Source organism: Haliaeetus albicilla, chromosome 9 (assembly GCF_947461875.1).
Source record: "Haliaeetus albicilla chromosome 9, bHalAlb1.1, whole genome shotgun sequence".
NCBI lineage: Eukaryota > Metazoa > Chordata > Aves > Accipitriformes > Accipitridae > Haliaeetus > Haliaeetus albicilla.
The window spans coordinates 30,394,697-30,416,897 of NC_091491.1; the positions used below are offsets into that span (position 1 = coordinate 30,394,697).

At 45.4% G+C, this 22,201-nt stretch overlaps 1 protein-coding gene across 3 annotated transcripts in view; it reads left to right on the forward strand.

The window, feature by feature from the left end:
- FGF12 (fibroblast growth factor 12) overlaps nucleotides 1–22,201 on the forward strand; it is a 236,736-nt gene that overhangs the window by 208,801 nt on the left and 5,734 nt on the right. For all 3 annotated transcript variants that reach the window (XM_069792395.1, XM_069792394.1, XM_069792393.1), the window contains one exon: nucleotides 18,355–18,553. In XM_069792395.1, the coding sequence (XP_069648496.1) occupies nucleotides 18,355–18,553 (199 nt within the window). The remainder of the gene's footprint in view (nucleotides 1–18,354; nucleotides 18,554–22,201) is intronic.

The window sequence follows — 22,201 nt, forward strand, 5'->3', positions numbered from 1 at the left end:
TTGTCTTTTGGGGGAAGGGAGGGTTGAGGTTGCTTTGTGTTTCGATTTCTGATTGTCTTTTCCAGGTGAGCATGGGGCTGCCCATAGTGCTCTCCCAGCTCTGGGACTGCCATCAGTGCGTGCTGCAGAGGAGAACAGCCAGTCCATAGCGTGCGAGCTCTGCTCTCCTGCTCTTTCCTTTTCTCCCAAGAGCGGTGACAGCCTCCTTGCACCGGGGCCATTACGTGCAAACCCCATTCAGTCCTGGCAATACACTCAGGGTCCGAATTTCTGAGTGCAGTTGCTCCTGACCATCAATCTCTGCACGCTGCCTCTAACTCTGTCCTTCCTTGAAAACAGCTTTTTCATGGAAATTAACCTGTTTGGCCAAAGATTCTCACTGTTGCTGTTTGGATTATTTTCAACTGAGTGAGTTGACAGCAACAGCAATACGCTGTCATGTGTTTGGGTAGGAGCCACGTCTCTGCACCACTTACCAGCTGTTGCAAGGGTTGCGTGTGGTGTGGAGGAGTTGGGGGGTAGACCCGGGGGTTCCTGGCTACAGAAGTGTGGCAGCAGGACAGGACACTCCTTTTTCACACCAAAATTTCCCCCAGGCAGAGGCAGAGAGGTTTGGCCGTTGCTGAGGTTTCATCCAGGGTAGCAGAAATCCCACGCGAGCAGCCGCTGCACATGTGTAGGCAGCACAATATATACTTGTCACCTGGTTGTATCTAAAATGCAGCATGTGTTGAACTCATCCAGCCTTTTTATGCAGCACCTGTACAGTACTGATGCACTAGGACACGCTGAATATACGTCTGCTGCGTGTGTTTCTGTTTCCCGCAGGGGAGTGACGGGAATGGATAAGCCTTAGCACAGTGCGGCAAGCGCTCCCACGTCCCACGAGGCAGTAGGGATGGCAGGAGGGATGGCGGAGCTGCGGGGCCACCCTGCTTGCCAGCAGGTGGGTCAGGGCTGTGGAAGATCCCCTCAGGGGGATCCCTGCCGGCTCTCAGGGTCGTTTGAGAAGTGCAGAGCCTGAATATCTGCTTCTGCAGAGGATCTCCCCCAAATTCATACCACTAGCACTAAGGGGAGGTGGTGAGGGCTGTTTATGTACCATGGTCTGCATGTATGAGAGCAAGGGGGGGATGGGAAACCCCTGTGCCATCCCATGGTGGGCACAAGGTGCCGCCTTATCCCAGGCTGGACCAGTTCACAGTTCTAGCTCCAGTGTTGTCCCTTGTGATTAGGCTGCCAGCCAAGGGGCCTCTCGCTGTCACTGCTCTGTGCCGTGATGCAGGATTGCAGCAGAGAGAGGGTAGTAGATGTGCTGAAATCAGTTGCATGAAACTTAGTTCACATGTGCAGCACTTGGAGATTTCTTGCTGACTGCCAGGGCTGAGGCTCTCTGTGTTGGGACGAGAGGTTGGCAGTGACCTTGGTCCTGTTACTTTCTTGCTCCATCATGCCAGCGAAGTTTCCCATGGGAGAACAGTAGGTCCCTTTCTCATTACTCTTAAAAAGCCCTTTTCCTGTCTCACATTTCTGTATGGTGAAAGTTACCAAAGAGAAGTTGCTTCTTACAGTCAGTTGAAGTTGAAATGGAGGGGAGTTGTGTCTAAATGTATAGAGTACGGATGGCGTAGTGTGTGTGACCTGTGCCTGAAGGACCTGTCAGAGCAGCTGAATTTCTGGGTGATCTCATTTGTCTAAAACTGTGGCTCAGGAACAGAAGCTTGCTGTGGTGAAATAAAGTGCCAGGGAATAAAGAAGGAGGAATCAGAAGTGGGGAAAGATAATGTAAGTTATGAATTGAAGGATGGGGAAGAAGTTGGTATGATGTGGCATTGCCCATATTGTCAGACTGAAGAGACAAGTTGTTTGGGGATTTTGGAGCAAACTGGTATCCTGAAAAGCATGGGAGACAGCACATCCCTTTCCCAGTCCAAACAGCCCTAAGAAGAAACACCCTGCAGGGTCATCCCTGAAAGGGCTAATGTCAGATATAATGAAGATGAAATCACTGTGCTTCCCTGCTGTCCCCAGCACATTTCTGCTGAAAGTGCAGTCGGTGCAGTTGTTCTGCATGACCTGTGAATGCCGACACATCTCCCCGGTGCCCTGTCCCTGAGTGCACACCTTTAGCTTTCAAAAGCCTTCTTGGAGCTGCAGATTGCCTGCCACGCCTCAGGTGTCCACGGCTGCTCTGTGGTCATCAGATTTTCATAAACTGTCTAGTTTCAATTCCCCTTATAAACACTCCTGAGTATCTGGCCACAAATTTTCCTAACCCCGCAATATTCTAGTCACTGTCTGCACAGATTCATCCTGTGTCCCAGCATTGCATAGGGGTGTGGAGCAGCGAATACAGGGGGAATTTGCTTTATGAATGAGTCATGCTGGGATGACCCTCATCCTGTTCAGTTCAAAATGAACAGCAAGAAATGGCACAGTTAGAACTGGGACAAGAAGAGGCCCTCGAAGCACTGTGGTCATCCCACATTGCCTGTCATCGCTTTCTCTGGTTTGTGTCATCACATGGAGCTGAGGGATGTCACAGCATCTCATCTCGGGGCCTTTCGAGGAGCCACAGATAGAGGGATTGTGCTGGTGAAGCTGCATCCAGCTCTGTTTTGGCTTTTGATCACCAGGAGATGCATGTGTCGAAGTGCAGCAGCAAAAATGACAGTGTGCTTCATTCTTTTGCCTACAGGGACAACAGCCCACTGCTTGAAGCACATGGTGTTCAGGAGCTTGCCACATTGATTAAGGGAAGGCATATCAGGCTTTGACAAGTTACACTGGAGGCGGAACATTGTCAGCTGTAGAGTACATGCTAGCACATATACTGCATACATAAAATGCTATTTATCTTTGCAAAGGGAGAAGCTGCTGATGATGATAGGGAATTCATTTCCATGGACCTTTCGGGGCTTTTTGATGTGCGTGTGCTCGGCATCACTGCTGAATGACTTTATGTTTCCCAAACATTGATGCTACTACTGCTAGAGTTAGAAAAAAGAGACAGGCTATAGCAATGTTGTACCTCAGTGCTGGGGCTCTTGGGCTCAGAAGGGGATGTAGAATGGAGCTTTCTTGCAGACTGGACGTAAAGGGCAGCATTTTGTGGCTGCAGTGGATCCTGCTCTGTCTGGCATGCCAGTGCCTTCCTATACTGGCCTGAATCTGGCCAAGAAAAACTTTTACACTGAAAGCATTGGGCTGGGATTCAGAAAATCCAGATTCTGACTCTGACACAACCTTTTCAAGGATCTTATGCAACTGGCCTTGTTTCTCTGTGTCCTTTACCTCCTCACCGTGGTGGGACTTTCTCCATCCTTTGGAGGACCCTTGTGTAAGTGAGGTGAATGAAAATACTCGATTGCTCTGCTGGTAGGCACTATTTGTTTCCCTAAAGGGACAAACCTCCACTCTTACTTGTGGCATTATGGGGTTGATCCTGCCTCTGTCCCACCAAGCTGCCTGTGTGTGAGTCTAGCAAGACACAGACAGATATCATGATGGTCAAAATTGCATTTGGCAGTTTCTTTTCTCCCTAAAATATCACATTTTCTTTTGCTATTTCCTCCCACCCACCTCGAAATCTCGACACAGGTGAATTCTCCATGGGCTGAGACCTGACAGGGCTGTACCCTTCCCCAAGCCGGGCAGCAAAGTGCAGTCCTGGAGCAGCTCTTCCAAGCTGAGCCCCATTGGAAACCTCCCGCTTGTAAATGTTTCCCTGAAACAAGCGTCTCCTGGCTCAGACCCTTCTTGCCTCTCCTTGGGGAGCTATGTCAGCTCCCACACCCTGCTCTGAACACTCAAAGCCTGCCAAGCTTTCGCCCTCCCATGGGAAGCTGGATGCTTTCCCTAAGCACCAGGACACCATCGCTGGACCCAGCAGGTACAAACTCCCCGCTTCTGGGAGCGCGGAGGAGCTTTCACTAGAAGTTTGCCCCGGTTTTACACCTTTCCCTCAGCACTGCTGCAGGCCACTGCCAGACTGCTGGTCTGGCTCAGTACAGCTGTTCTTAAGTCAGTTTTAATAAGTGTGTTGGAAACGGAGATGGCTGGAGAAGTCGGTATCCTCAGGAACGCCACCTCGTCGCACAGCATGCCTGTCGTGAGCGTATGTCTGGCGTCGAGATGAAACCCACAGTGCTGGCTGCGAGGCTGCAGCACGGAGAAGGCTGCCAGCTGCCCGCAAAAAGCAGCTGATGGATCAGCGTTGCCAGCGGACATTGTCCCCTGCATCATAGCCAGTAATTGGAACATGGGGCTGCGCTGTCCTTTTATAATAATAACTTCTTTTATCACCCTCTTCAAAGGTGGCTTTGCATACAAGACCAAGAGCAAAACCATAGCTCATTACTTGATTGCATAATTACATTTTGCTACAGTGTAATTTGGTTATGGAAGTAATTAAATGGATCAAGGTCAGCAGTAGGGCTCGGGACACAAGAAGGGAGAAAAAAAGGCTGGGAACTTTTTAGAGCAGAATACCACCTTGTTGGTCTCTTTTGCAGCTCAGGTTTTTGTGGCCCTGCTGCTTGTCCCTCTGGCCTCGCAGACATGATGTGATGCTTTTCACATGGCTTTTCACATGGTTGTGAGGTGGCCAGCAGCAGCAGCACCATGGCTGGCTGGCTGGTGGGGTGCAGGCAGTCGATTCGTTTGAAGAGTTCACTTGCCTTCCTTGCAGAGCTTTTCCACAAGAGTCCCTTGAGACCCCTACACCTGACACCTGTGTCACTGGGGGCTTTGGGCTAGATTTTGGCTGGAGCGCAGAAGGTTTGTAGCTCTTGGAGCAGTTGGCTTCCAAAAGAGCTTTGTAGAATTCATTGTAGGTGAAAGAAATCAGAGGGTTATAAATGGAGCTTTGTTGAGAACTGGTGGTGTGCTGTAGCAAGGACTGGGTCAAATAATTCAGGGAACCTCTTCCACACTGCACGCTCTCTGTCCTGCTGCATTGGAGCGTGGGCTGTGCTGCACCACGGCAGCTGCTTTCTGGATATGGGCATTACTGGATGCACAGACTTTTTTTACCCATTCACAAAATCGGGGAAAGAAAGAACAAAAGGCTTTAGTGTACGTCAAGACTTGTAAAAATGAATGTACATCCCTCAGAATGGTAACTGAAAGTAAGTCATGCAACAAAGTTTATGAGAGTTGAGCCCTTCAGAACAACCTAGTCTTTCTACAGGCTTCCAGAGCCTGATACGAATAAATAATTTAATGGCTATTCATGTGAATGCTGCTGATTTTGAATCTCGGTTCCTACCGTATTAAACCCTAGAGCCAGCTCTCCCCTTAAGGAACATTCTTTCTGCAAGGGCTTTGTTTCCATGCAAATGTTATCTGCACCCTCTGAAGAGGCTAGAGCTAAAAAATGGCTTTTGAAAATGTGTAGCGCCAGGATTATCACGCCTCGTTTTTTATCACATTTACACTAATGAAAAAAAACAAAAGAACAAAACCCAAGACTTTTCAATATCAAAGTTAAATTTAGAAAGTGGACTTTTTAAAGCATCCTTGTCAGTTGAAAGCTTATTTTTTTTATGACCAGCTTAAAAAGCAAAATCTCACAGCTCTCATTATTTTTCTTGTGCGCCTCATATGCCTCATATTTTTTTTACTGCTCTCTTCTACGTAAAATTATCCCCATGGTGCTCTTACTTTCTGCACTTTCCTCTAAGTGCATGGGCTTGTTGCATGTATTTCTGTGTGTATTAGCAGTTTGCTAATATGCTTTGGTTAGGTCAGTAGAGATGCAGTAGTGTAAAACTAGTAAATAAAGTCCAATGATGTTATAAGCGTTCTGCCACTTGTCTGATTGAATTTCTGCTTCACAGGTTTTCACCTTCGAAATGCTTTTGTGTTGTGAAGTACACTGATAGTCATTCATGGCTACACTGTTCATTGCCCTGTGTGACAGATTTGGACAGGGTGGGACACTGTGTGCCTGTGGCTGACCCCAACACTATAGGGGCAGAAGTGACTGTTCAGGTCCATTAGTATGAATACATGGTCACATAACAGACTTTTGCTAAATCATTCTGCTTGCCTGAAGCCCCTGCCTTTGGTTGAGTTAAATCAGACACTTTGGGACAGGTTATCTTTGTGTCTTTTCCTCCTAGCACCAGAAGTTACGTTCCCACAGGACTCCTAATCTTCTCCTTCATTTCCCTTGTTATGAAAGTGATCATATCCATTTTAATTGAGACATTCATGAATCAGTGTTTATTCCTTGAACAGAATGTGTAGTCCAGCTTTAGTGATTCTTAGAGGATCCAATTCTGCTCTTGTTGCTGCACTAATGATTCAGGACTTAGCATTGATGAAAACATAAGAAAACTATGAAACATTGTGGATAATAAGAAAGGACTGTTATGTCATGAGCAAATGGTTTCTCTTTTGTGGTTTTTTTTTGGTTTGTTTTTTATTTTTCTCCCCCTGTTCTGGAGTAGCACAGAAGAAAGCAGTAATGACACGTTCCTTCAGTGATATAGTCAGGACAGCCCCGAGGTTTTCTTCCCCCTCTCAGTGTGTTTGCTAGAACAGATGAACAAGATTTCTTTAAAATTTATCATGCTAAGAAAAATATTTTCAGACCTCTGAAGGATACAGCTGTGACTTGTAGTCAACTCCAGGCTTTCTGCAAGCAAGGTACTGAGATTCAAATAGGCAGGCTTAACAACTGACCTTTTTTGTTATTATTGCTAATGTAGCTCATCTCTTTGTGGATGTTGGTGATAAGTGCTTTTTGGAAGGCTTCTTGTTCCTATATCCAGTGTGGCTGTGAGGCATTTCAGATCATAAAGGAACAATCTGAAGTGCAAACTCCGCATGGCAGGAGAAGAGGACCTTGTGTACAGCCACCACCCAGGTTACAGCATGCTGCTCACATCCCTGTTTTCCAGCGTGTGTTTAAATCAGAGTGCACACAGGGCCCTCGGCTCCTTTTAAGGATCCCCAATGCGCAGTAGGTCGCTGACATTTCACAGCCATCACATGCCTACTTCATTATACCCCGTTACAGTAAGCCAACTATCCCAGCCATCTCTGGGATTAATGTTTTAGTTCAGACCAGGACTGCATGCACTTCTGGAGCAATCCCTCCCATCACCCTCACATACAACTCTTCGATTTGCACCACAGAGTGGTCTTAGGCTGTGGAAACTAGATTCCTTTTGGATGAAGCTAAACTGAAGGTTGCCTTCTGGAAGCGCCCCTGAAGTGCCAGACATTCAGACCATGGGACCAGGTGGCAGTTAGACCAGACTGAACCCATCCTGAAATGTGTGCAGTGCGAGTGTCCAGCCCTTGCCACCAACAGTTTCACTCTACGCGTTTGGTCCTGCATTGTAGACCCAGACTCTGTAAAACAAAATCAGGTATCTACAGATACGATTGTAAACCCCGGATCTCACTGAGACTGCATGCTGCAATAAGTAGCTACAAATAGGAAATCACAATTTTTAACTCTGGATTGCTTTGTTGATGTATTTTGGGTCATATAATTTAAAGACCGTTGCACAGTCTTCTGTATACTAGTAACACAATAAAATGGTCTCCTGCTTTACTGTGCATTGTGCCAAATAGAGTTAGTGTATTATATTACTCTCTCTAGAGTGACTATATTATCTTAGATTGGAAGTTGCAGTCATTAGTTGGCTTCTGAACAAGATCAGATGCCAAAGCTAATCTGAGTTCTCTAGCAAAGTGTGCAACAGAGTGAAAAATTTCACTATAGCCACTACTGCAAAATCCCTGATGATATACTTCCATCTGTCCGATTCCCGGGAAGCAAAGCGTCAGCTACGATGGGTCACTTGGCTGTATACACTGGAACAGTCAGATCTAAGCTGTGGCATAGTTTGGGTCCATTCAAAATGTTTGCACATTGTCCACGGGTTATTTCACATCAAAAGGAAATTAACAGAAAAAGAACAAGTCAGGTTGTCAGCACATACATATCGTGGAAATCCATTCAAGGTATAAATAAGCCCAGTCCTGCCTGTGAAGTTGTTTTGGGCTGTGAGATTTGTCAGGTGTTTCAGGCTATGCAGAGACACTGTGGTTAATACGTGGATCGGAATTCTATCACAGCAGAGCTGGCTGATTTTCTGAATTCCCAGAAAATAAATGAAAAAAGGGCTGTCTGCACTTCATGCCAAATACTTTCTTTCTCCTCTCTTTCTTTCCCCAAAATGTTCTGAGGACCTGGAGGCTCATTCATTCCTCAGGCTGAATATCCCTCTATTGTATACAACCAAAGACAGGCTCTTCATACACAATGAGCAATTTGAAGAATATTAGATGGGACGCTAGCCCAAAGTGTCTGGCTCAAGGACACGGAGCCTGGAGGAGTCGGGACCAGCAGAGGAGCCTGCTCTCAGGAATTAACATCCAATGCCTCAGTTACATGACAGGTGTTCACCGACAGACTCTCTCCACTGGCATTAAATGATGCTCAGGACCAACAGAAATGTGCCTGCAACCGCTCTTCACAGTCTTCCTTTATAGTCAGTACCCACCTTCACTGGTGGTTGGGATGATGAGCAGAGGGGTTTGAAGTGTTGGGCATGTGGTTTGCTTGGCTTCAGTAAAGCAGCCCCCAGCAGAGATGGGGCAGACACCTCAGGGTCACCCTGGCAGGTTTTAAGGAAGCACCATTGACCTTTTTGCTGGCTTTGTCAGCAGTAATGTTGCTGGGACCCAGGCTTTGAGGCACAGATCCTGGTGGGTTCCCTTTGGCTCTCCCAGTGGGCAGCAGAGCTGGCCTCCACCCAAGAATATGCCATGAACCTTTTCTTTTCTCTGTGTAGGCGCCACAGCAGCTGGTACAAGGAGGAGGGAAAAGCCACATAAATTGTCACACTTCATAACATTTCGCCTTGGTTGTAAGATCCAACACCAGCTCACCCCAGCCTCAGTTGATGCTTGAGACCACAGGGCTTGCCGTTAATTGGCCAGTTGTAGCCAACCTGTCAGTAAGCTGTCAAAATATTAATAATCTAGCACCACTCATTTTCAGGATGAAAGTTTTAGCAGCAAAGAAATTGAATTTCCAGCCCTGGTCATGACAGTTCTGAAATTGGTTTAGTGCAGGGGAGATCTTTCCAGCATTAGGAAAGATAGGGAGAGTGTCGGAGATGGTGTGTTTCCACCGAGTCCCGTGGTTTGAATTTAAGAGTCAAAGCAAAGAGGCTGTCTCAGTACGTCAGCAGCTTATGGTTGTAATAGGCCTGGTGAGCTCCTTGGCAAGTCCTCTTATCTTCTGCCCACGTGACGTGTTACTTCAAAAAACGAACTACACAGAAAATTGGGCTAAGGCCATTTTCTTTCTTTGGACCTGCTCTCTGTGCAGGGCTGTACCGTCGGGTAAGAACAAGCGCAGTTTTGTCTGTGTGCTAAAACACGGTCCACCAGAGACTCTGCCTTACAAGGACTGGGACTCACTCGCAGTCCCCTTCTCCCTGACATTGTTATAACTGCATTATTTCATTTATGTCAGAAAGAGAGGGTGTTTGCCTAAGAAACTGAACTGGAACCCAGGGGAAATAACTTTCTCTGCTAGCTCTGACACCTCTTGTTTTACAGAACGCCCAGCAAGCTGGTTGGTCTTTCAGTGTGCAGGATCTCAGCACAAAAATGTAGAAAATAAGAGGTCTTCCTTGTGCTTCTGTCATGGTGAGGGCATTTTTATTAAATGCCCAAAGCATTCACGCTCTGGTTTGAGCTTTTGAGGATAATTTGAATGTAAATAATAGCATGATAAATCTGATCTTGACTGCTAATTTTCCACTAAGAGGTTTCTTTTGGTTATCAGAAGAAAATAGTGTGACGTTTATAAATGCGTAATCATTATTTTAGTTTATACATTGTTATTATTATCAACCATAATAAAAATAGCAGTATCACAAAAGTAAACAAAGGCCACAAATCAGTTTATTGTGCCCTGTGCTCAGGCTCAAATTGATGCCAAAAAACCCTCTCTGGCCCCATAGAGAGATCACAGGTTCAAAGCATCTCATCTGGCTGTGTTTCTAGGGTTCTTACATTATTATTTTTCTTCATAGTTATTTCAGGCTTTAGCAGATGAGGCAGTACGATGCTAATTTAGGAAATCTGTTTTTCTTATATGCAACTAACATATCTTCATCTTGTCCCATCTCGTCTCATGATCATTATCTCTGAATGCAAAGATGTATTTCTGGATACTGTTTTGGAGTAAGCAGAGTTGATAACATTGTTACCAATTTCAGACACTTTGTCAGAAAAAACAGAATGCAGAGAAGACAATGGATGAGTTGGGATTCCCAGGTTAGAAATTATCCTGGGGTTTCGCCAGATCCCCAGGCTGCCAGGAATACAATACCAGAGACAATGCTGTCAGAACCCCCCCCCTTCGTAGGAAGCAGTTGCTTTCCTAGAAAAGTGATGCTGAACTGGATGGGCCAAGTGCCATGTGAATGAAGTACGCTGCTGTCACTACTCCAGTTCATAATAGTTCCAAATTTTAAAAGGCTTTAAAATTCCAGCATGAAATAAGATGCAAAATTAAAAAACAAATCAATCCATTAAAATGCAAATATACCTTATATTTTAAAAAGAAGGGATGAAAATTTATTCCATCCAGTCATGAATTTGAATTTGGGGTCCATCATTAAGAAAAAGTGAAGCAAAGGACGAAATACGTCACTTGCTCTGTGTGCCCCATCAGTGAGTTGCTTGGTGTGCAGGCTTTCCCAGATAACACTGTACGCAGAGCTGTGCAGTCATTGGTACCCAAATCTTCCTCCCGGAGCCTGTTCTCTCACCCAGGCTCTCCAGGGAGGTGTGGAAGTGAGCAGCCTGGCTTGAAGAGCTGTCCCAAGTTACGTTCTTGTCAGCACTCATTAAGTTGAAAGCTGTGTTGCTATCAGGATTGCCTGAGCAGCTCACCAAAGGCCAATGCAGTGAATTTGGGCATTTTTATCTTTATGAAGTACTTGGTAAAAATGTGCCTGCATGGTGGACAGGCCAAGAGCTGAAAGCAGGACACCACAACACTGAGGTATGGTGGGATGGACAAGTCTGAATTTGGATCCCAAAACTCATTAGGTTCATCTGCTTTGTAGCCAAATGTGAGACCATAGCTTGTGTGGATCTACATGGGCTTGTTTTGATCTAGGTAACCAGTTAGCCAGGGCAGAATGGAGCTCAGCGTGTCTTGCAGAACCTGCCACGGGTTTTGGTCGATACTCTGCTCTGTCCCCGGGTAGATGTCCTTGCTGCTGCAGGGTTACCTTGGGCATGTCCACGCTGCAATCACACCTTTGTCTCCAGCATTCACACGCTTCCTCTGCGGTGATAGTGGATAATTTAATCAGTCCTTGAACACGAAAAGGTGCTTTAGGACAGCTTGTGTCCACATGTAAAGATCTGCAGCTTAATTACAGAGGCTTATCCAGCACTTGAATTTTTTTGCCTGTTTAGGAATATCAGGTCAGCTCGCAAGACTTAGCAGACCTGCACTCCACCTCATGCTAGGGTGTTTTAAGGTGAAGCCAACTGAACAAGCATGTATCTTGAGCACAGAGAGCTCCCACAAAAGTGAGGACAGATAGCCCTCTAGTTATATTTTTCAGAGGCAGTAAGTTACATTGCTTGCTAATGCTGCTTCTCAGCTCCCAGAGCTGGGGACCAGACCTGCATGGATGGTAATTTATTTGAAAATGTGCTCCCTCCAGCCCACAGATGGTCCAGGCGGAGTCAGAATACTTGCAGATACCATATTGTCTCATCAAGTGAATCTCTGCTTTGCAGCAGGGCTGTACACTCCCATGTAGCAGCTTGTTATTTTAAAACGTAGCTACTCTCTCCTACTTCTAAAAGGCCACCAAGAAGACTTGTCACCAATCTCTTATGGAGCTAGAAGGGGGAGGAAAAGTGGAGTGTGAACAGTAGAATATCACCTGCCATCTGGACAAAGATGTGATGAGATGTAAAGTTTGGATGCACATTTGAGGTTCTTGATCACATGCCAAGAGAGAGCTCAGCTATAATTATTTTAAAGCATTTCCAGCCAGATGCAACCCTAGGTCGTGGAAGAAGCTACACTGAGGCAGCAGGACACTGAACATCATCAGGCTGTATGCAAGGCAGCATTGCCGGTGGGAGCGCTGCTGTGGTCTGCATAGGGCTTATCCTGTGAACAGGACCTACGTGGTTAAAGACCTGTCCTAGCAATAAAAGTATGCCAGGATCAAGCGCTATGGTATGAGGTGTGTGGTCACAAATTCTCAGATGCTCAAAGACATGTTTAGTCTCTGAACTTTCACAGGTTAAATAAGAGCTGGGCATTTGCATTTCATCTGGGAGCCCAAATGTCTTCGAGAATCCAGTGTCTTTGTTTATCCACACAGGTCTACGCACATTGATACCAGTGCTGAACTTCTTGGTGCTGTTGGCATCAGAGGGGAGTTGATTAAACCCTGTGCTGGCTGAAGGTGGGCTGGAATGTAGAAAGGGCTTTACTGGGTAAAAAGCACCATAAAGCAGATGCTCTTCTGCAATGCCATACTTTCCCCTGTGATGGAGCAGCACTTACACAGACATAGTGAACACGATCCAGTTGTTCCATGGTCTGTCTCTGTAACCACAATGAAATGCCACTGCTGATAGCTGTGTTGATATTTATGATTCCTACTTAATATGTTTTAAATGACTTGATGAGCTCTAAGTATTAACGCTAACATCGGTAAGTATCCTGAGCCAGATTCTCTGAGAGGGAAGCCTTGCCGTGCCATAGACTTTGGTGCAGTTTAGTGCTTTTATCCCATCTGAAGATCTGGCTCAGTAATTGTGCAGAACATAAAAGAGAAACCCGTAAGTGCTGTAAACAAAGGAAAACTGTTACTCTGGGAGTGTGTTAGTTAGATATTTCAACACTCATAATTAACATCCCTTTCCTAAAGTGTGGCACAAACTACTTGTAGAATGGGCTTTTTCTTTTATTGCTGCTAGTTTCAGTGACTAAATTTATTAAGTCATTAGGTTTGCATGTGGATGTGTATATTTGCTGTTCTCCTTTGGGCTATAATAAAAGGAGATCTTGAGAGAAAAAAAAAAAAAGAGAGATCTTTATTTATCTGGCAATTTTGAGAATGTTTGTAGGGAAATGGCAAGCAATACAAACAAGTGGCCCAGTCTGGGGGGATGCTGAGTGAGCAGCTGGGTTTGAATACAACAGCTAGTGACAATCTTCTGCTGGCTTCCTGGCTGTCCCTCAGCATTGCACATGGAAACCTGTCGCTATTTCTGCCATGTTCTGGGGACATCAGGGGCTTCTGTGCCGGTCAGAGCTTGGACTAAACAAACAAGGGAGCAAATTGCTCACTTTCATCATCAGAACCCAGGAGCACCATGCTGTTTCTTATGGGGGACCTTTTCTTTGCACCTCCCGGCTGAGGATGCTTAGGGTGCCAGTGGCAGTGATGCTTCCAGCCTGATACAGGCAGGGGCTGGCACTGCTCTCTCTTGCTCAGAGCAGAATCAGGACTGTCCCCTGCCCTGGCAGCACTATGACTGTGACACCATTGGATCGGCATTTTTTGAAGGAGCTGAGACGTCCAAGGGTGGCAGCGCATTCCCTGAATACCCTGCAGCCTCACATCCACAGGTTTGACAGCCGTGCTGCTCCACTGATGTCTGTGCAGCTTCTCCAGCTTTACAGAAGGGCAAAGGAGAGTCCAGTCAAACTTAGTATGTTCAAGGCCAAGAGGCTGGGTTAGGTTTACCTGACCAAGGCAGGTGAAAGCTGAGGTAGATTGGAAAAAAAAAAATCTGTCCTCTCACAAATCACCCCCAGCTTGTGCTGGGGTGGGGCAGATGGGGCCAGACGTTGCCAACACCTCTCTGAAGGATCAGACTGGCCCAAGTGGTACAGAGGTTGGCTTGTGCCTGGAAGTCCCATCCACATTTCCATCTAGAGAGGGCAGAAGATGCTACTAGGATCAAGGATAAATGAAACATCTTGTTTTCCTAGACCAGAAATAGCTTTTGGGGCAATCCGTGGTACCTTATATACCTCTCTGAGCAGGTCTGACAGACTGAATCCCCCCAGATGGCAGTTGCATCCATTCAGCTCCCTTTGATTCCAAGTGTCATTGAACGCGGTCTTCCTAATTTTCTGTGTGATAGCTAGCTATCATTTTATTTTTTTCTAGACTGTGCAATTTCCAATAAAACTAGAGTTAGCACAAACCAGACCTATGTTTGTTTTTCAAAGCAAATCTAATTACTCTTCTTACTGGAATTGCCTTTTGTTCAAGGGATTGGATTGAGAAGCAGAAAACAAGTTGCAGGCAGATGCTAATCATTTTGCATGCAAATTACTAACATTTCTTTTGCAAATATTTCATGCAGGTTTTTAGTTCAACAATTAAAAAAAGATCTGTTTTTTCAAACTGCTTTCAGTAATGTCTATAGACATTTAACAAAATACTGCAGGCTCTAAATCTCCAAATAGTAAACAAATAAATGTATTTATTTACTTTGTATGCAAAAATAATTTAGTCAAAGACACATATTTCACATGAAGATAAAACCAGTCAAATTTCCTTTTTTTTCTCCAAATCACAAGCATACTCTTTAATGAGGAGAACTGAGTGGGTTTTCTGAGTGAGCTGAGTTCATGACAGCGCTGACAGGGGACCAAGAGCTCTATGGAGTTTGTGCAGAGAATAGAGTCATGATTTATTTCTTTGTTTAAAGACTGAAAAAAGGCTGGTGATTAAAAGATGAAGCCATCTGTCCTCTCACTGTCTTGTACCTGGTCATGCTATTTCTGTCAAGGAGAGAGTTGGGAAAATAATTGAGTGGGGTTCGTTATAAGCCTGTTTCAAAAGGTCCCTGCACCAAGTGAGAGTGGGAATTGGTGCTCCTGACCCCAGGGCTTACCATACCGTTACCTCTGGAGGAGGATGTCCTTATGTCCTGTCAGAAGCATGGGGGGGGACAGCCTGAGGATCCCTTCACTGGTTTTACCCATTTTGTATCTGTGGGATGAAGAGAAAGTATTGGACTCCAGGTCTGCCCATCTAGCACATTTCATCAACACTGAATTCATCTTTAAAAACAAAACAAACAAACAAACAAACAAAAAAAGCTTGCATGTCCCAGAAGTCTGGCCAATAGATCAGTGATTTTCCAAAAATACCTTCAGTTATCTCAGTGGCTGCTACTAACTGCTTTATTAATGTGAAGCCTGTTATGCTCACCTGCACTTTCCTCTTTCTTCCCAGCTCTTCTCAGCCCAAGACAACTGAAACGGCAGTTCCCATCTGATTCAACATAATTGCCACAATTAATTTTGACAGTAAAGCTTGTAGAGAGGTTCTGCCATTAATATCCCAATAGCCTTTTGTTATTGGTATCCCCAAAGCCATCAGGAAAAGGCACATGCAGAAACTAAGTGACACAAAGTAGCTGAAGGCTTGATGTTGGCCACTAATAAGATATCAGTGAAGAAAACCTAAGGGTTTGCATGTTAAATAGATTTAGAGGACACTCCAGATATCCCCAGGTGGTGCTTGGGAGAGAGGCCTGTGTCCTGCTCATCTGCCCCATCTCCTTTCTGGTCAACTGGTTTTTCCCCGCACCAAAGATTTCTGGTGCTCAAACCTGCGAAGACCCTGCGGCTTGTCAGTTTGGTGGTAGGATGAATTGTGTCCCAGTCTGTTTGTCCCTACATGGCACAGTGCAACACTAGCTGCTGCTGCTGAGGTGATATGCATAAGAAGGATGATAATAATGAATAAAAATGGCATTATTTAACTAGAACTTAACTGTCAAATCTGTGGGTTTTCTAAACCGTCGAATGGACAGAGCTGGGATGTTTCTTCGTGGTGTTGCCATGGTTAGTGTCCTGAAGTGCTATTTCGACTGAATTGTGGGGGATGAGGAATCAACCAGCCAACTCACGAAAACAATGGGACGGTTTTGTTTGCTTGTGAGGGAGCTTAAACATTTAAAGGACATCACTATTTTGTCTTTATTTTCATTAGGTTGATGTCTTTAAATACATTTGCTTTAAAAGAATATAATAATTTTGCTACTTTATTGGTACAAGTGGATATACAATATGGCATCTGTTTTTATGAACTACGGCTGCATGTTGCAAAATAGTATACTGCGTTAATTTTAAAATAGATATTTATCTGAAAACTTTATTTTCAATAACTTTTAAATAAAATCTAGAATTTTTTTTCTGAAACAACATTTTCAAAACGCGTTAGCTTTTGTATTTCTTCTTCACTAAAAATAAAAAATACTCTTTGTTCCACGCTGATATTAAAACAGGCGTTGAAAATCCAGATATCTCATACACAGTAAACTCCAGGTTTTGGTCAAGATGGTAGCTATCCTTCACAGCCTATCAACTTTTCAGTCCCCCTAAAGGGAATTTTCTTGATAAGTTTTTACTGGGGTAACGAAGGCATAGGAAGGCGGATTGAGCTGTCCAGTTTGGTTTTAGAGATGCTCTCCATTGCGGGGCTTGCTGCCTGGCTGGGGCTGATGCCAGGGAAAGCCCCCAAGCCAGCTGGTCGCAGGCAGCTGCTGCAAACTGCCCGGCTCCTGGGTGAGCTGCATCTTCCAAGGCAAGACAAAGCCTGGAGATAAAGAGCAGATTTAAGGAGCACTTAAACACTGATCTTTTGGGAAGCTACTTCAAACACTGTTTTATAGTGCTCTAAGTCATCTAGATCTCTCTTTAACTTGTTTCACTCTCTTCTTAAAATATTTATTTCTCCAGCAAGGAAGACTCCCTCAGATAGGGCAAAATGACCTGTTGGGCTGACGGTGGTTTTATCTGCGTGGTGCTATTGATTGATGCAAAATTCACGTGTGCAGTACAGCTCCGTGCTTTCTGCTGTGCTTTATCTTCTGCGGCTTCAAGCCTGCCTGGCTCCGTAGGTCTGTTGCACGCTGGATTTATTGTCAGACCAGCAACACTTTATATAATCCCCAGAGCGCTTGGGAACATATACCTGAGTGTTGCTGAATGTTCAAAATGTTCACTCTTAAATGAGGTCTGCAGCAAATATGTGGCATTACTCCAGATGCTTTGCTCAGATGTTGGTCATGCGTTTTCCATTAGCGAGGTTGAAGAAGCTCCTAAAGACTTCTGAGTGGCGAGGGCTTGGGCGAGAGCATTGCTTGCCTGTAGCAGCACCTGCCTTCACTCACGGGGCTCTGAGATACCTTGTCTGGGTCCTACAAGAAGGGATTTTGTTAAAACAGTTCTTCAGAAAATGCATATTCATTGTGGCTTGAGCTTTTTTAGCAAGAATGTCATAGTTTTAAGGAACCCAGTGGGAAAATTTCTTTGGCCAGGATGAATTTTCTGCTCAAAACCAAAGTCTGGGAAGAAAAATAACCCACCAACAGCCACATCTGACTCAGTGAGGGTTTGGGAGCCCACTGCCACAGAGTCCCCTGGCTAGCCAGCTCTTTTAAAAGAGGTTTAATATTTCCCTGTTGCTAAAATCTTGAAAAGTTACTGAGACATGACAAGTTTTGGTCCATAGCTGAGTGTAGTTTCTTCTTTGAGACTTGATGCAAAGCCAGTGCAGGCGGCAAAGGCACAGCCACCCCCACAGCCGGCACAGGCTCAGGGGATGTCTTGGACAGACCCATGTGTCCTCTGTTCCTGGGTAGATGTGGGACCAGTTCTCAGTATCTGAAGAAATACTTGTATCAGAAATACTTAAAATTCTTTCTCTTTATTGAAAGAGATTTCCAGGCTTTGGGCCAGCATTTCCTCCCATCGCTTTTGGAAACAAATAAATTGTTTGCTTGCTTTTGTACTCCCATTTCTCTGAATCTACTTAAATGCCCCTGATAAACTGCCTTTTGCCCATAAGAATTTGAAGAAGCCTCAATATTTTAGACAACAACCATTGCACATTGCTTGCCCATCACAGGGAAGGTAAGAGCAAAGCCAGGGGAAGGCATTGGGAGCAGCAGATGAGCAGCAAGGCTGTCTTTGCTTCTCAGCTCTCTTTTTTTATTTTGCTTCGTATTTCACTCTAAATCCTGGCAAATTCCTGACTTTTCCTGCACATTTTCTATGTCTGTTCACTGTAGGCTGTTTTGCAAACCACAGCTCTGCCAGGGAAGGAAAGCCTTCCCTTTCAGTGGGGAGTTTTCTAGATGTGTGTTATTGCTGGGAGCTGGTATTGCTGAAGCCTGTTGTTTTCTATTGTTAAACTAACTGCAATGCGTGACCATCGTGTATCACTCAGTGATGCCTAATTTAGGAGATCAGTGATTAATTCCTTCCATTGCTTTTTCTTCTCTCTCTCTCTCTCACTGCAGGATGTTTTCACACCAGAGTGCAAATTTAAGGAATCCGTCTTTGAAAACTACTACGTTATTTATTCTTCCACGCTGTATCGGCAGCAAGAATCCGGACGAGCGTGGTTCCTGGGACTCAATAAAGAAGGTCAAATTATGAAGGGAAACCGAGTGAAAAAAACCAAACCCTCATCACATTTTGTACCCAAACCCATTGAAGGTATGGAATCTGCCCACTCCCTCCATCGGTGGGGTATGGGGAGGGGGACTTTGCAATTTCAGATCTGGGGCTTCCCGGATGGGGGTGTTGGGCTGCAAGACCAGAAAGCCAGGACAATATTTGTGGCATCTCAGAAAGGTGCTGGGCTGCACTGTTAGCATTTCATCTGCTTTCCTTCCCATATAATAAACTTTGCACATCGTCCCAAAGGGGTTTCTCAGTTTTGGGGTGCTAGAGGATGAATTTAAAAGCCCAGCAACGTGAGAAGTTACTGGGAAAGGAAAGCAGCCCTTGAGCAGCCAGCAGTTCAAAAGGAATCTGATCCAGCAGTGACCGTAACATTGGGTTCTCTGTGAGAATTTTCCCGACATCATTCAGTGGGTTTCCAGTCCCATGTAGAGTCAGTAGAGATAGGATTTATCTCACCTGAATTTAGACTTTGACACTCTGTTTATAGTAACAGAAGATAAATGGGTCCTACCAGCACAGCTGTGGATGTACTTTATATGTCTACCCTAAGATGACTTAAATCTGTTTTTTCTCATATGTAAAGACATCTTAGTTAGTCACTGGGGGGTAGAGAAACCTTATCATAGATGTCCAAAGTTAGATGAGATGCTGTCACGCCATATGTTTTCATCACAGCATGAAGCTTCAGTGAAAGTCATGGAATTGAAGTTTCGCCCTTCTGCTGCTGACTGTACACTACCGAAGTGTGCCACAGGCTCGTGCCCAGGGCATTTTGCTTTTTGTGCGCTGGCCTCTGATAAATGGAGAGATGTAGTGTGATGAGCAGTACTTAACAGGTGCTAACTTGGTTCTGGAAACAAGGAGACCTCTTTTTTTCTGTTGCTTGGAAAAAGCACTACTATTTGATCCCCAAACTAGGTATGCCTTTCTGACCAATCTCAGACCTGCCAGTGGCCACCTCAGGGACACAGCAGCCTGGGGCTGGCCTTGGCTGCCTGGCTCTGTGCCCCCTCTCTACCCCCATGTTGGCTGTGGGGTCAGGGCTGGACACGTGGAGAGAGGGAATGAACTGATGCTTTCCTGACGGGTACCACTCACAGGTGGTGGAGGACGCAGCTAAATCCATGCACTAGTAGCTGTTTTAACAGCTTCCCAGCTAAGGCACAGAGGCAGACGAGCATGCGTGTGTGAGGGAAAGGCCAGTTCAGGAAGGCAGACTGAAATCGTCTATTGAACCACTGAAGTGAAGGACGAGGAGAGACATTCAACTCGGCATTCCCAGAGTATCTGTGGCCTTTGCACAGGAGATGGAGGTGTTGGAAGAGCAGAGAACAGCCTGGAGCCTCTTCTCCTGTGCTTGTTTTCAACAGCTTTTCTGCAGTTGGGAGCCTTTTCTTGTTTATCTGAGGCATTAGTGGGATTGGTGCCCTACGCCCTCATTGAGTTTTGCTAAGGAACAGGGCCTGCCTCAGGCATGGGGTCTGTCACCAGCTTCTCTTCTGTCTCTTCCTCTCCTGCCTTGGCTGGGAGGAGAATCTTTCGCAAGCGCTAGCTTTCACAGCTGGGTTTCCAGCTCCTTCTGGTATTTCTTTGCTGCCTGGCTGGGTGTTGGCACTGATCAGTGCGTTGCTTTGAATCCAGGCTTCTTTTTTGATGTACCGTGCGTGGCGTCATCTGAATGGCTCAATAGTTGTCTTCTGCATACATTAAACTAGGCCATTCCTGTGGCTCTCCTCGTGGAAAGCCTTGCCTTAATAGAGGTGCCTGACCCACAGCAGAGTTCTCAGTGCAGCAAATGCAGCTCTGGCTTTCATTTTGAAAAACCCAGCCCAGCCCGAGAGCTTCCCTTTCCTGCAGTTGCATCCTCCCACACTTGCTTCAATCACAGCTGTCACATAACCTCCCGAGCGAGTGAGCGCTTTGGAAGCTGGCAGCCAAATTAAGGGCTCCTCCACCCCTTCCCTCCTCCACATGCTTTGCAGTCAGCCTCTGTGAGCGCTGCTGCATCAAAGAGCTGGCAGTCTCCCAGGCTGAGGCACGTGTCAGCTTCCCAAAGCATTCAGCTGTCTGGGACTGTGACTCCAGACGGAGGACTCTGTTCCCAAGCCTAAGATTCATTGTAGGTAGCAGAGGCTCGTGGGGAGGGCTGGAGTAAAACACGCTCAGCTCCACGTGACTTCTCTGTGCTGCATCCGTCCAAGTCTCTGCGAGCAGAGCTTGCAAGCGGAGATGTTTCAGAAAAGGGGCAATTCCTACCCTGTTTTAACAGCTTCTTTCTCTTTGTCATCACTCTTAAGAAGTAGTCAAAGCACTCCCCTGCTATATTTGCATGTCCCTTCTGCTAAATGCTGTGGCACGCCCCAGCGTGTGGGCTTTGCCGCTTATTCGGGCCAGTTCTTTGCAGCTTCTGTCTGCAGTAATGCACCCAGGTTTCCTTTTGCTCCAGTACCACCACCAGCGTTAGCCCTGCCACATGATGGCTGACGCAGTAATGTATGCAAGGAGAAATCTGGTCCCTCGGGAAGCAGAGGTGTTACATACATTGCTAGGAATCACTTCACCCACCACTTCAATGGCAATTACTTCTGAGATGAAACTTCCCAGTTGTTTGCCATGTGCAGAAAAATTATGCAGCAGCTTAGTGAAGAGAGCGGTCACGGGGAAAGGAAACAGAAAAAAGCTCAGATTGTTCCCGGAGCTCATTTAACTCTCGTTGCTTCATACTGCTTTCTGAATTCAGAAGTCCTCGAAGTTGCAAATGGGCAGTAAACTAATAAATAAATAAATATTAAACATCCTCCCAGATAATTTCTAAGGACTACATATGCATACATGTGCATATATATACAGTGGTATCTGTGTATGTACGTATGTGTGTTACCTATGGCTTTTAGCAGCTACAGCTTTATGCTGTGCTAATCCCACAGAATGTTTTGATTCCTGTAGATTGTCAGGATGCTGGAGGTGTTCTGTGCGAAAATCACTAGATACCAACTGGGAAAGTTTTGGGTTTTGGTTGGTAGGAGGAGTTTTTTGGTTTAGTGTAGGTAGGATTTGTTTGGTTTTGGAAATAGCATTAAGCTTGATCAATATGAAAGCACAAAAAACTTACTAAGTAATAACAGGGGAAACATTAAGTTTCTCTCCCATCTGTGCACAGGCAAAGCCAAGGCAAACAGCCTGGCAGGCAGCCGTTAATGTACTGTGTGGTGCCAGTTTTGGTTAAAAACACACATACGCAACACATTTCTTTTGATATTTTTATTTCTGATCTCTGATCATTCGCGCTAAATGAGCCCTTAAAGTGCAGACATATAGATTGAACCGGACTGCACAAGAAATTAGCTTGAGTATAATTGTCACTTAGACACCAAGCAGTCTTTTAAAGGAATTTCAGTCTCTTTAAGTGTCTGTAGTGATTAGTGCTGGACAAACACTGCCGTCCACAGTGCCTCTTGTTCTTTTAAATATCCCGACCCATCTCAAACAATGGGAGACTTTTCCAGTCACTTAAGTGAAAATTTTATCAGATGCTCATTGTGGATGTGCTCTGTTACTTGTTTTTCCTTCTCCTTGAAGACATCAGTTCCAGATTGCTCTCCCAAAGAGCTACATTTCATCTCTCACCTGGCCCAGGCCAGAATGCATGTGGGGTGGCAAATCTGGCCACAGAAAGCA